Source organism: Haliotis asinina, chromosome 5 (genome assembly GCF_037392515.1).
Source record: "Haliotis asinina isolate JCU_RB_2024 chromosome 5, JCU_Hal_asi_v2, whole genome shotgun sequence".
NCBI classification, from domain to species: Eukaryota; Metazoa; Mollusca; class Gastropoda; order Lepetellida; family Haliotidae; genus Haliotis; species Haliotis asinina.
Window position 1 is genome coordinate 56,080,485 of NC_090284.1, and position 14,728 is coordinate 56,095,212.

Sequence of the window (14,728 nt, forward strand, 5' to 3'; positions counted from 1 at the left end):
CACAATCTTCTATCTGGAATATTGCTCACTGTATCTTCAAACAACAAAAACAGACAAATCATGAATATCAATACTACAAAGTTGCCTCTACGGGATGTGCATGACAGATACACATGTGTAACTTCACTACTTAAAATAATTGAAATTTTGAGACGTTGACAGTCACAAAACCTTTTTGAAAATGTAGCCAAACATGGAAGATTGATTTTGGTTTTCTTTTTCAGTATATCTCCTCTGAGGTCCATTAGGCTGTGAGTTCTATATTGCCTGCTTTTGGTATTACATGATGAAATAGGACCACTCTGTATTGCAGCAGCTTCGGAAGTGGTTTAAGTGATGAAGTCCTCTCCGTGTGGGGCTCAGTTTCACAGGTGCTTCAAAACACACATTTAGTTTAAGCAACACTCTTTTCATATGTAATTGTAGATAAAGCTAGCATTCATATCAGCTTCTACACATCCTTTGCACCTGATGACTGTTTGTAAATAAACATCAAAATTCTCAGCAGGGAACAGGATGTATGTCTGGGCAATCAATGGTAGGTCATTATCAAAAAACTATGTCAGACGTTCCCTTTCATTGGTTTTATTTGTTTAACATCTTATTCAGCACAGTTTCTGATATGTGACTCTTCCTTCTTTGAGAGGCATTTCAGATGTTGGGATATTTGTTTGGTTTGGTTTGTTATTTAAGCATATTCCATCTATATGGTGGCGTTTGGTAAATAATCGACCAGACAATCCAGTGATCAACAGAATGAGCATCATCAGTGGTACAAGAATCTGTAATGACAGACAATGGCTTTCTTCATTTTGGGTTAGGGTAACCATATTTATGAATGTTTGGTGTGCTCTGATAAATGGATTGTTAATTCCCAAACACCCCAGCTTTGCCTACACAAATTAAATAATTATGTTGACTGTCATAGTGTGCCCCATTCCATGAAATTCCACCAGGTGATCGTAACACAAATTTAGTCCTCAGTGAAGGAGACAAAGATCTCATGGCTAGGTTAAACCATTAAACCATACATCAATTTGGATTGTGACAAGAGATGCAGAATCAGATGACAAGGTCATCCAAGTACAGAGTGTTTGACTTCTGGTTCAGGGACATTACCAACCTATATCACATCTGCAAATAAATATTTTGTGAAAAAAACTCAGAATATTGAATTCCTATGTCCATGTGTGTCTGTGTTTTTATTGCTGTCCTGTGTTTGTGTGATAGTTTGATATCCTAGTTTATTGATTTGCAAACATGTTGCTTTTCAGTGGTTACATCATTTCTGAAAGGACTACAAGTTGTATTGGGTGGAACACTTGACTTGTAGAGCTCAGTGCTTATAGAATCTGCATCTTTAACTACTCTACTGAAGTATCTTCTGTCCATCAAAATGAGGCAAAAGGGCATTTTTTACCCTTTCTTCCAGTGAGCACAGGAACAAAGACTTGTTGCCATAGATTTGGACAAATATCAGAAAATTGAAGAAGAACATGTATATTTTTGTGGTTTAGTATGAAACGATGACAGCTATTGACAGTGAAATATATGCAGAGATACTTTGTTATGTTTAAAATAATTGTCTGAAGTCCAGTATGTTGCCTGCCTCTTCCATCAGCCAGCCAAACAGGAAGTGCAGCAGGGTGTTTTTCAAATGCCATCATTCTGCGTACACACACTTATATACATTTGCCAGCCACATTGAGATAAAGCCACCATATTCCCTTGTGTATAGTGAGAACATTGGAAAAAAATACCAAATATGTGGAGAGGGTAAAGGGTACACAAAGACAGTAAGTTTTGATTAACATTGGTAATAGCATGTCAAATCCATGCCGAAGTACGATACTTCAAGTCATTACTGTACTTGTTGTAAACATTTGTGTTGTTCTTCTTCTATGTATCAGCTTTACTGGAAGCATCTGCTGCTATTGATTTCTGCTTAAAACGAACCTGTGTTGTCAAGGATGGATACATGTACAATTAATGCCATACTTTAGTATCATCTTCACTTGTAGTGTTTTTCAATTTGTAACTAAATTATATGCAGATTAGGAAGTAAATGTGGAAAACTAATTCCCACATCTGACATATTTTTCAGGGCAATATATGCATGATTCTTGATAACGTTGATCCCTACCTGATAAAGTATGACTTGTTTTTTATTTTGACAAATACCTCCTGGTGTGACTGATTTGTCCGTGATGTTAAGGGGAGGGGCAGTTGTTTTTTTTCAAATTTACCCTGTAACACTCCATGGAATCTGTTGCAGACATGGTGTATCCTGTTATTGATATTTGTGTTGTTTCATCATACCAAGATCAGAGTTTAACTTACTCATTCACTCATTCACTCATTCACTCACTTACTCACTCACTCACTCACTCACTCACTCACTAGTGCTAATGTGTCACATGACACCTTTGAGTCAAATGTTTCTCTGTGGCTGTAGAGTACTGTGATCTGGTAGAAGTATCCTGTGAAACCAGGTAGAAAACCGTTTCCCGATCAAGTTGTTGGCATAGCATGCTGTTCTCTCTGTAATTGTATGTTACATGATTGCTCATGTGTCTGTGCTAACTTTCAGTTCCAAAGGTTTGTCCCTTTTTGTGCCGTTTTCATGTCAATTTGATCCTCACTATGATTGATTAGATTTCAGAGACACTATTTCTCCGAACACCATCCTGTTAGCACAGAAATTAAAGAACTGCATTTAATGTTATTTCATTCTGCCTAATCTGACAGTGTTCCCAAGTTCACTGCACCACTGGCATGAGTGAAAGGACGTCTGAGCGTTTGTTTGATATAGGTTTGTGCCTGATAGCGTACACATTAGTTGCAGTTTAGACCAGCAGTGTGTGTCATTTACATATACAGTGTCTGTGCTTTCCGACAGTGCATTTAAAGTTTAGCATGTCTATCTGTCTCATTTATTCAGACAAAGCTTGGGGTAACACTCCCCAGTCTTGTACTTAATTTTAAATGTATCTTGTGGGTAGAGCTAGGAGTTACCTCCCTTTGAGTGAAGAGTTATTCAACTAGGTAAAGATGAACTGTTTCTCTGTTTGTTCAATGTATTGAACCAAAAACTCACAGCATCAGGTAATAGTTTGGGTGGATATTTGCAGCTCAAACAAGGACAATAATGACTGTATAAGTATTTATTGATTGTTCGATGTCCAAGTAGGGATTTTAACATAGCAACATCATGGATGTTTAGTTTGTTCAGAAAACTGTTAAAGAAGGAAACCCATACATTTCACTGATTGGATGTATCCAGTCAATACTGTTCAATCAGTTTGGTGTCTCGTCAGTTGTTCTCATTTGGAAACATTTTCTCGTCTTCTGTGAAAATGGAAAATAATGTTCAAAATATTGTGATGAACAGAAAATTATTATGATAAGATCTTGTAGGGGAAGGCTCTAGACAAGCTGATATGAGTGATATAAAGTACATGTACTGTACATGTATCTCCTTTGATGAGATTGCCTGTGATTGGGTTTCAATCTTGTTGACATCTGAAAATTCCTTACTTATATTTTTCACCTCCATCAGTGTTTTTATGCCCGAGTCATCTACAAATTTGGCCTTTACTGTACATAACACCAAAAAAAGTAATCATTTGATAAGGTAGAATTGCTACATGGTAATCTACAGGGAATCATGGGTGTTATTTTTTGTCTAATTCCCAGGTCATCAATTATCTATGGTTTAGAGTCTGTCAAGAAAAGCGCTATTGAGATAATGGTATTATTGTTTTCTTCAGTTCACGAGCTAGGGGCCAACTTGCACGCTGCAATCTTGGCATTGTGACAAGACTAGTCCCACAGTGATAATAAAGGTTTTGGTGCCTGTCACATAAGATGGGTGAGTGCGAGAGGCCTATTCCTGTCTTGTGGCAATCCTGTTTAAAAATGTTTAAAAGCTTTGATCTGTATTTGAATGAAAAAGCACAAATGAAATATAAAAAATGTCAGGATTAGATAAGGCCCACTCTCCCATTATGACAATTCGAAGCTGAAATGTATTCTTTGCAACCAAAGTGGATGTAAATCCCCCATGTCGCCCCGCTTCCAACCGATGGATATTCCAGTACATGGTAGTCTAATAACAGATCATGTCAATACACAAATGCCACAGAGGCTTTATTGAAATTGAATTGCATCAATAACTGGGGAAGAACTCGGTAAAACGTGCATGCACTATAATTGCTACAGACAGCATGATTTGGTGTTGTCCATTCCCACTTTGAACTACTTCCAAGAGATAGTTTCGTGATAGATTGCATCCCTTTGCTTGGAACCAGCCTGACAGTGCTGTATCTATCTCCTGACATTGCTGCTTTAATGAAATTACTTCCAGGTCTGCAGGGCAGCCACGTCTCTGTTTTCTGTAAATTGAATTGCAACAAAATGATGCACCGTGCTAATTATCAGGTGTTGATTCCATGGTAGGAAATGTATTGTTCTCTTGATAACTTTCTGATCACTTGTTTTGTACTGTCAGCATGTTTGGGAGATCTCGGGTTTAGCTGACCGACAATGAGAGTATATGGTACTTGGAATGAAATTACAGGTAGGTTATATGCATGGATGTGAATTTGAGTCATTTGTGCTGGTAAAGTGCTAGAAGGAATTCCATAAATGTTTGGTTTTTGGTGCCAGTGGAACAGCCAGATACTGTTCCTGTGTCTGTGTGTGTACCAGTTTGTCAAGTGTGTCAATATCCTAAGCATATATATGATAATAAGCAAAGTTTGAAGAAAGGTAAATGTATGTATTCATGCATAAAACATTGAAAAAGTGTGTCACTTGTGTATTGGATTGGTCATATCTGTAAAACAAACTACGAAAAAAACAAGATAGTAATTATGAGAGAGACTGACTGAAGATATTAAGATACAAATTTTGGTGGTCTGGTAAGGGATGCTGAGACAAAGACCATGAGCTGGCTGATCCTTGATGGATTTTAGACATCAGGACAAGTTTCTTGGTTCATCCTGTAACGTCTGTGGTCTCGTGGACAGAGCAGCTCCTCAGATGAGAACTAGTCTGTGGTCTGATTTCAGACCATCTCATGAACATTGTTCTACGCAAGTGGGATAAGATGACAAGTGTCAACCAAGGCACTGAGCCCAACCACCCAATCCTGTTAGAACATCTTACAAGTATCAGCCGTGGAGCCATATGATTTTATTTTTGTGAAAATGTTACTCCAAGTAGGTGATATAGACTACCAGTTTGCTGATTGCTGAGTTTTTATGTTGACGATAGTGTGCTTCAGTGTGAGAGTCTGGTTTCAAATCCAAGTGGAGTCACGATGAGTGAATACTTGAACCTCTAGGCAGCCCGTCATCCCTCGCGAGGTAGAGCTCCATCTCTCACTGTGTAGAGTTCCATCCCTCGCTGTGTAGAGCTCCATCCCTCGCTGTGTAGAGTTCCATCTCTCGCTGTGTAGAGCTCCATCCCTCACTGTGTAGAGTTCCATCTCTCACCGTGTAGAGTTCCATCCCTCGCTGTGTAGAGCTCCATCCCTTGCTGTGTAGAGTTCCATCTCTCGCTGTGTAGAGTTCCATCTCTCACTGTGTAGAGCTCCATCCCTCGCTGTGTAGAGCTCCATCTCTCACTGTGTAGAGTTCCATCCCTCGCTGTGTAGAGCTCCATCCCTCGCTGTGTAGAGTTCCATCTCTCGCTGTGTAGAGCTCCATTCCTCACTTTGTATAGCACCATAACCAGGAACACACTGGAAATCTGTGATTGAAGGATCCAATCCCAGTTGGCCCTGATAATGTTTCTAGCTTTGTCAGCTTGTGTTCATCTTTGTTGTTGAAGTGATAATCGTCTGAGACCTGTATCACTTTTGGCTTTCCTCCCTCATCCAGCTGTCACGCCCTGACATAACTGGAATACTAGTCAAACTGGCGCTAAGTCTCGGTTTAACACGCATGCCTGGATATCAGCAACATTGTCACAGGCTAAACCTGGAGAAAAGTGATTGCTCTCTGCTTCCCTGTATTTGTGCTGTCAGGTTCATTTAATCTCACTTGTTTCTCGTGTTTCTTTTCATATCTTTATGGGGTCTTTGTTTTTTGTTCTTGTTGACTTTTTAAGAAATTTGATTACGACAGAGTAAGTGTATTTATGTACCTCAGATTATTTCTCAAGGAGATAGCATCATCTTGAATTCTGTGTGTCTTCATAAACAGTATTGATCTTTTCAGTTTCATTGTCTCCATCGCTAGTTTGATCTTCACTTTGTCAATCCAAGTGTTAACAATGACTGCTCAGAGCATGGTTATATGAATTATATTAGTGAACATCAATGGCAGATCCATTTGAGCAGACCTGCTCACGCACAATGCAGGCATCCGTGCATGTTTCAGGATTCTGGAAGCAGATACACAAATTCATTGTATAATTGCCATCAACTTACATTTTTTTTAAAAGACATTTTTCAATACCTTACTACATAATATACATTTTACCTTCTTGTCGTGGGTATACAATGAATTTGTTTATAAGACAAATAGGACAAGGTGGAAGGAAGTCCACAAAAAGGCAGGAAGTGGATGATGTGTGTGTGAGTGAGTGAGTTTAGTTTTACGCCATGCTCAGCAGTATTCCTGCAGTATGGCAGCAGTGTATAAATAATCAAGTCTTGACTAGACAACCCAGTGATCAACAGCATGAGCATATATCTGCGCAATCAGGTACCGATGACATGTGTCAACCAAGTCAAGGAACCTGACCACTCGATCCCTTAAGTCACCTCTTACGACAAGCATAGTCACCTTTTATGGCAAGCATGGGTTGCTGAAGGCCTATTCTACCCCAGACCTTCATGGGTAGGATGATGAATGTCTTAGATTGATGGATAGATGGATAGGCTTGCACTGGATCAGTCTGCAGATTGATTTCATTCTTTTGTGAATAGACAGACAGATAGATAGATAGACTCACTTACAGTAGATTAGTTTGTGAGCAGCTAGATGGATAATTGTTTGCATGTGATCTGTGTATAAGTAGCTCGATGGATAAAGTGTGGCACAAGATGAATGTTAGTGTGACCAGATTGATAGGTAATGACAAGATTTTCCGATTAGATAGATGAATGACCCATGAATGAAGCCCATTTGGAATGAGGAACATATAAAAATACAAAACCCCTCTCTTTCATTTCAACTGATTTGTGTTCCATACTGTGTGCTGGAACAGAGACACATAGTGTTTACAGTTTGTAGATGCATGATCACATTACACTGGATAATGATAAATAGAGCATCACCATGTCATGCGTCCATTATTGCTGATCCTGATTCGTGTACTGCAGCAGAGACCATATAATAGAGCTGGATGATATTTACATTGTGTATTTCAATCCAGGATTCTGCTGACTGGGATAGACCATTCTGGCAGCAGCTGGACTGGGTGATGGGACTATTGTTTGTGGTTGATTTCGCTGCCAAGGTTTATACTTATGCTACGCTACTTTAGCTCATGGAAATAACCTGAAACTTGAACTTGATATGTTGAATTTTGTTTTGCGAGAGAAATTCATCTCTGTTATGATGGCCATGTACTAAAAGCCATAAACTTCATGACATAGGAATACCAGGTATATTAAGGGCATGTTGCACTTCCTGTTAAGTCATCTATCCATGCAGTTTGATGAGAAATACATGTGATGTTCTCAACGTATGTTCTGGTTGCATCCCTTAGCTCAACTAAATCTGGAAAATAGATATACAGCAATACCTGAAGTTAACCACGGATACCAGGGGCAGATAACCACTGATACCATCTCCAACAGACTGGGCAGTGAGGTAGTCGAGTGGTTAAAGTTTTGATTCGTCACACTGAAGGCCTGGGTTGAATTCCTCACTACATGTGGTCATAATTGTTGGAATATTGTTAGAAGCGACATATAAACATTATCATTCACTCATTCCAACACTGAATTAACTTACTTAAAAGTATGAACATGTGCATGTCTGAGAGTGGCAACCTGCTTAAAGCCACTCTATTCATTCATTCATGTTACAGGTATTTAAGAGGCTGAAGCTCTGCCCAGCACAGAACTTTAAGAGAAGCTAAATTAGTCATAGCAATAAGTCTTGGCACAGATTGCCAAAAATTGGGGAAAATGAATGGATCACCGAAACTCAGTGATGCCATATGGTGTATCAACGGCATCCAATCACTATCACATAGACAACACACAATCACAACATCACTGTCTAGCTACAAGGATGTGAAAGCTTTTCACCTCTATTATGTAATATTGTAGAACAATTTCCTTGCTTACTGCTTGACACTCAACTGTCTGAGAACTTGCCAGGAAGTAGTCTGACTTGAGTAGAATTTATCTCTGACGTATCCTGATGTTAGTCTTGCCCAAGTCTGTATTTAGATCTTAACCAGTTTATGCCCATCCATGTCGGGAATTTAACTGCTCTGGCTTGTCATAAGCTATGAATATTTTAGGAGAGCTTTTCTCGCCTAGACTAATGACAGAAAGGAGGAACGTGGTTGTTAAGGAGAAGAGTTAGCTGTCTCTCCAAATGATTTATATTTAGTTGTCTGCATGGAAACCTCATCAAGATTCGGTTGTTGGGTATTATTGGGAGTCAAGATAAGAATGATATCTGTCAGTGTCTGCTTGATTCACATGATTGACAGTTTGTGGAAGAACATCGCATCCTTTTTATCTTTACATCATTAGGTATGTTTGTCCAAGGTAATCACCATTTTTGTGGGAAAAAGGACATAAGTGTCAACTTGGTTCACTTGCTACGTCATTACTTCAGTCAGTATTTAAAAATTAGGTACCCCATGAACATCCATGAGAATTTAGAACTTGTCTTCAGCAGGCCATACAAGTGCAACAGTGTGACAAATGGGATCTTGGGATCCGACAAGCTGACTTGTTGCACATTATTGTATGGCAGCTGCATTGTGTGATGTTCATTGCGTCAATCACAGCATTGTCTGGTTCAGACAGAACTGGGGGCATTGGTGTAGCCTGATGGTACAAGCATCCTTCCATCAAGTGGAAAAAAGATCAAAGATTGAAAAGATCAAGTCTAGGTTCCTATTTGTATTACAAGGCCACCAACCCATACACAGAGCAACTAAAGAAATATATATAGTTCCAAATATACCACAATAAGCTCATAGCTTGACGCCATGAATGTGCACTAGCGGAAGGGTAACTTGTGTTTACCAGTGTCGCATGCATCACTAAGTGCATGTTGTTCTCATTCACAGCCACTGTTGCCAGAATGTCCCATGTGGCTATGTCATTAGCCCAGACATAACATTTCACATCAAAGGAATTTCAAACATCAAGTAGCAAAATTAATTCTTTTTGTTCCTCTTTCATCAGAAGAGTTAGGAAGAAGGTATAAGCTGATCGGACAAATTTAAACTGTTATTTCAAAGATGGAGTTGCAAAAGTGATTCTTTTGTACCTCTTTCATGAGTAGACTATGGTAGAAAATATAAGCTGATTGGACAACGTTTTGACAGGTTTCATTACTATGACTTTTGTACTATTGGGTTCACTGAAAGTTATGCTGTCAGAAAAACATGAAGTACACATTACTGTATATTATAACTGGTGTTGTAAGTAAGTGTTTGGATGACCCAGAGTGTTATAATAATACCACTTGGCAGAAGTTGTTAGAAGGTTGTGTTGACCATGCAGTACTGAAATGGCCATTTGCAAGGATTTACTGTCATTCAATCTGCTACGGAAACATATATATCATGATAGCATCCATTGTGAGTGTTGTTATGGGGTCGTTATGATAGGGAAAACATCTTCATTATGGATAGACTGGATCCTGCCTTGGATGGATCATGGGGGAAGGGGGGGTGGGGTAACTCTACATGTGTGTGGTGGAGAGTATGGTTAACCCAGGGTAATGATGGAACTTTTTTATCAGTAGAGGTTGACTTATGAAGTGTTGATGACCATTCTATGAATTTTAATCACTTGTCTGTGAGTAAGAGTAAACTCATTTCTTTTTGCACACATTAAATAAACTTCTTGATGAGAAGGTAGATTACCATCTTGCAGCAAATTTCTACACGTTTGTCTTTGTTGGAAAACTTTTGGAAGACAAATGCCTTTGCCTTAAATGTGTTCTTGATATAGTCTACTTATAGCTTTTCAGGGCTTGAATCATGCCATGTGACAAGGCCACTTCTGTCATAGATCTAATGGAATGTTCTTATTTGTTGAGATTGTTGTTGCATTGATGACATAATTCTTTAAATTTCAGGCTACAAACTTGCACAAGTTCAAGGTCCACACCTATGGCAGTCCAACCTTCTGTGACCACTGTGGCTCTCTGCTGTATGGACTCTTACATCAAGGCCTTAAGTGTGACGGTAAGTGTGAATGTTATGGTGTTCCCCGATGCAGATGACATGTTGCAAGATACAGCATAAACACTCACTCACAACTGACATATTATTAGACACAACATAAACCATCACTCACTAGACACAGCGTAAACCATCACTCACTCACTCACATCTTTCAAATTGTTAAACAGCATAAAACCTCATTTACTCTCTCAAGCACCTACCCACTCACTCATTAATCTCACTCACTCAATAAGTGTCAGTATTGTCAGGAAACAGATACAGCTGACATATTGCAAGATACATCTGGACACTAGATGCAGCTCAAAACTAGATACAGCCTACAAACTCATTCACTCACAAATATCTCACAATTGCAATAATCTATTGTGAAGGCTAGCAAGAACCAGTATCTGAGCATCAAAACTCTTGAAAATGAACATGAATGCTAGAATTTCAACACTTTGTACACCTGCGTGGAATACTCTCTTCCTAAATCCACTATCAGAGTTTGATCCTTTCTCTCAAGGACAGGTCGACAACCTAACAGTTTGTAAGATGCTTACTTCAGTCCCACAGGACAAACTGTGTTGGTTTAGCTCCTAGTGACTGAACTAAATGGACAATGTAGATTAGAATGCTGACATTCCATCACCGCTAGCAGCATGTGATGTGGCTGTAAGCTGTCTGAGAGTGTGTCCTGAACTTGTACAATTGCCATGTAAATTAGTGGGTTCCAGGCAGTAGTATTAGGATCTCCATATCTGCCCAACTCTGCATTGAAAGGTTCATACATACTTAACAAAGCTGTGGATAAGTGAGAGGGGTTTACTAGGAAGATGGTTTCCAGAAAAGACCTTGTTTGTGACAATGCAGTGTTAATGTAGGCCATTTCACACTGTACCAGTCTGTACTTGTACAACAGTCTCAGTAGCTCTGAATGTACTGCTCAAAGGAAGATAAGAACTTTCAGCTGTTTCCGTTGACTATCATGACTTGAGAGATGCCTCTGCCATGGAACAGCTGTCATTGTTTTTACATTCTTCAACTTCTTTAGTAGTATGTATGTGTCTGTCATTTGATTTAAATTGAGGGTTGATGGGACAAAGTGAATGCTTGACCAAATAGGACAGGGTGGATGCTTGACCAGATGGATAAAGGAAGTCCACAAAAACGATGGAACTGAATGGCGTGGGAATTGCTGGGATGACAGATAGGTGGATTGGTGGCGCTGGATTGGTTTGTGAGGTGACTGGGAGAAAATAGGGTGCACAGGACGGACAGACAGACAGATATCTGCATAGGTTTGTGAAGTGACTGGATGAATAAAGGATACAGAGGATAGATAGATGGATGGATGGATAGATAAATAGATAGTAGAGAAAAAGGCTTCTCTTGATGAAGCGTCTAAATGGTTTGTGGAATAGATAATGGTTCATTAGTGATTCCACACAGGAGGTAAATAAGGTGTGGGATCAATATGATGGTCAGGACATCTCATTGACATTGTTTGTCGGAGACTGCACTTATGATATGTGTCTTCACGCCATTAATAACATGATAGTAGATCCGTTGCTGTCTGGCAGGAAACTACTCTCCTGTCAACTAATCCCTTCATCATGTGAACGTCCCCATTCTAACACATGCTCCGCCATCCTAAATATGTGTGGAGCAGGAAAGACGATGATAATGATCCTGGAAATATGTTAGTAAACCTTCTCAGGCTGCACATGTGATGGAAAATTATCAACTAAGAAGAGACTACTTGACATTTGCCAAGATTATTTGCACAAATCCCTGGCGGCTTAGCTTGGACAATAAGTTGCTTACGTGATAACAGTTTCCTTATGACCAGCTATCAGTGCAACAGTGACTGGGACAAGGCAGGGTAGTAACCAGGGGGAAATGCAGCTGAAGATGTGACTCTTGACATGAGATGTCCATTAGATACTCCTCTCTTGTAGCCCATTTTGTTCAATAACTAGTCAGAGAGTAAGGAAGCTGCCTCGTATAAGCCATTTCCACTTCATTATATTCATGGCTATCTTAGACTTATTTGACTTTAAGGGCAAAAAAACTCATTTTTTACCTGATTTAAAATTTATTTCACTTTCTTCTTCCATGAGTTTTGTGATGTGAGTTCTGCTTCATGTCCTCAACTCATTTTATGTTTTGGATTTTTGATATTTCTGTTTTTAGAATATGTGTACCCTGATGTTACAACCCAGTCTCTACGGTTATGAGTCATGAGTGTTTAATGTGGCGTTTTGGCAATTATTACATAGTTGAAAAGTTTCACTCACTGGGAAGTAATCAATTTTTGTAGTAGGCTTGTTCAAAATAGGATTTGTAAGGTAAAATGTCTGTTATATCACTTGATGATTTGCTTTTTTAGGAAAGTGACATCACATGGGTTCTGTTCATGTGTATTTGGGAATCAAATGCCTTTACTTTGAAATACCAGTGGTCCTTCTTATGTGGAATCTCTTTTGCCAACTCTTAAAAAAATCTTAAAGTATAATCATGTTTTTAAGGGCAGTCTAACTTGGGGAATGTGTTCATGATGTGTCTAGATGATCAGTTTGAAAACATTCCCTGTTATTTACACCTCATCAAAAAGCCAGGGTTGAACTGGCATCTAACCAAATGTATCCATGCATTAAACCAAATGTATCCATGCATTAAGAGAGTATTTGTAATGAGAAATAGCTATTAGTCTAGTGGTTAAGGTGTTCACTTGTCACATCATAGACCTGAGTTTGATTCCCACATGTGTGGAGCCCATTTCTGGTGTCTCCCACCGTGATATTGCTGGAATATTGCTAAAAGCGACAAAACTATACTCACTCACATATAAGAATGGCGTCTAAAGTCTTAGTAGAAACAATTGTTTTTCTCTTTTTTGGGGGGTGAGGTGGGGGTTTCCATTATTAGAAGAGAAAGAAATGATTGGTAGATTTGTAAACTGAGTATTGCCTTGTATGGCGTGGTATTATTTTGTGGAGGTAATTGTAGCCATTAGTGTCCTATAATCCTGGCTTATGAGTGAATCTCCCGGATACAGGCATGTGATGATGATTTGTATGATATGAAATACCCCTCCTCCTACACACACTTGAAACCTGAGTATAAAGAATGTTGTTATCTCTTTGGAAAATCCTAATCACAGTTGTTTTATTCTTGCAATTCTGTGATCAAATTCTTTTCTGGTAGCTGACTTGATATGATTCTATTCACAGAACTGAATTCAGTTCCAGGGAAAAAATTATTCCATTTCTGTGGTTGAGTTTTCTGTGGTGTAGCCTGTCAGGTGATTTGTTCCAGCGTGATGTGCTCACTTAGCATCATCTCTGTAAGTCCTCGATGGAGCCAGAACGCGCAGCAGCGCTAGTCTGTCTCACAGTTGAGCAACCTTATTGTTTTCCTGGACTAACAACTAGTGTCTGTAATGAACATATATTATACAAAAAAAGGTCATCAAAATAAAAAAAATAAATGAAAAGCACCCTGAGACTTTCTTCTTTTCTTGAAGCTGTGGAAATGTAGACTTGCCATGTTTTCTAGAATTGTGTGGGCTTTCATGGATATATTTGCTTCTGGGTGAGTATAATAGACCATTGCTTTCCCTGCTTCCCGTCCACACAAGTAAGGCTCTAGCAGGGATTGACTTGGGCTGCGATATCGCGATTTTCTCGCACCAGTTGCTTTAATATCGCACTCAAATCTACCTGCAGCGATTTAAAATCGCATCCTGCTCACCTGTATGATAGGAAGTTTTTAAATCTGTTTTACTGAGAAAGGATTTGTCGTTATTTGGTCCTGTCAAAGATATTCTTGTTGCTTTCTACTTATTTTTACTCTTCGAAACATAACTTCTGGTATGGAACATCGAACATCGTTACACAGTGCTGCACAAAATGAGCTGCACTGCAAGGAGTATGGCAAACTCTGAACCTCGCACTACTGTGTTGTTTATGCACTGTGCTACGGTGTACAGAGTTCGCATTCGGAAGTTGTGTTCTGCAACGTCACACAAAGGGCGGCTACTAACGAAACCATCTTATTCGATATAAAAATCTTTAAATTCTTAAAGACGATGAATGAAAATGAAGAAACAGCTTGACCCATTCAACACCGTAGGCCGAAAAATTGGCCAAGACATCGCCAGTCCCCAAGTGCTGTAGCTCGAAAAAACGACCAGTCAGTAGTTGCATCAAAATGATTTATTCTTTTCGGGACCTAACTAACATCAAATGTATCACTCTTCATAATGCCTGTCAACACTTATTACATTTCAGATATTTTATCGACAAGGTTAGAATTGTAAACTATTTTTCGCAATGTTATTGAAAAA

The 14,728-nt window shown here is 39.1% G+C and overlaps 1 protein-coding gene across 3 annotated transcripts in view; it reads left to right on the top strand.

Moving 5' to 3' along the window:
• The window catches only part of LOC137284865 (calcium-dependent protein kinase C-like), a 136,434-nt gene that overhangs the window by 75,556 nt on the left and 46,150 nt on the right, over window positions 1–14,728 (top strand). For all 3 annotated transcript variants that reach the window (XM_067816887.1, XM_067816888.1, XM_067816885.1), the window contains exon 4: window positions 10,290–10,398. In XM_067816887.1, coding sequence (XP_067672988.1) covers window positions 10,290–10,398 — 109 coding nt within the window. The remainder of the gene's footprint in view (window positions 1–10,289; window positions 10,399–14,728) is intronic.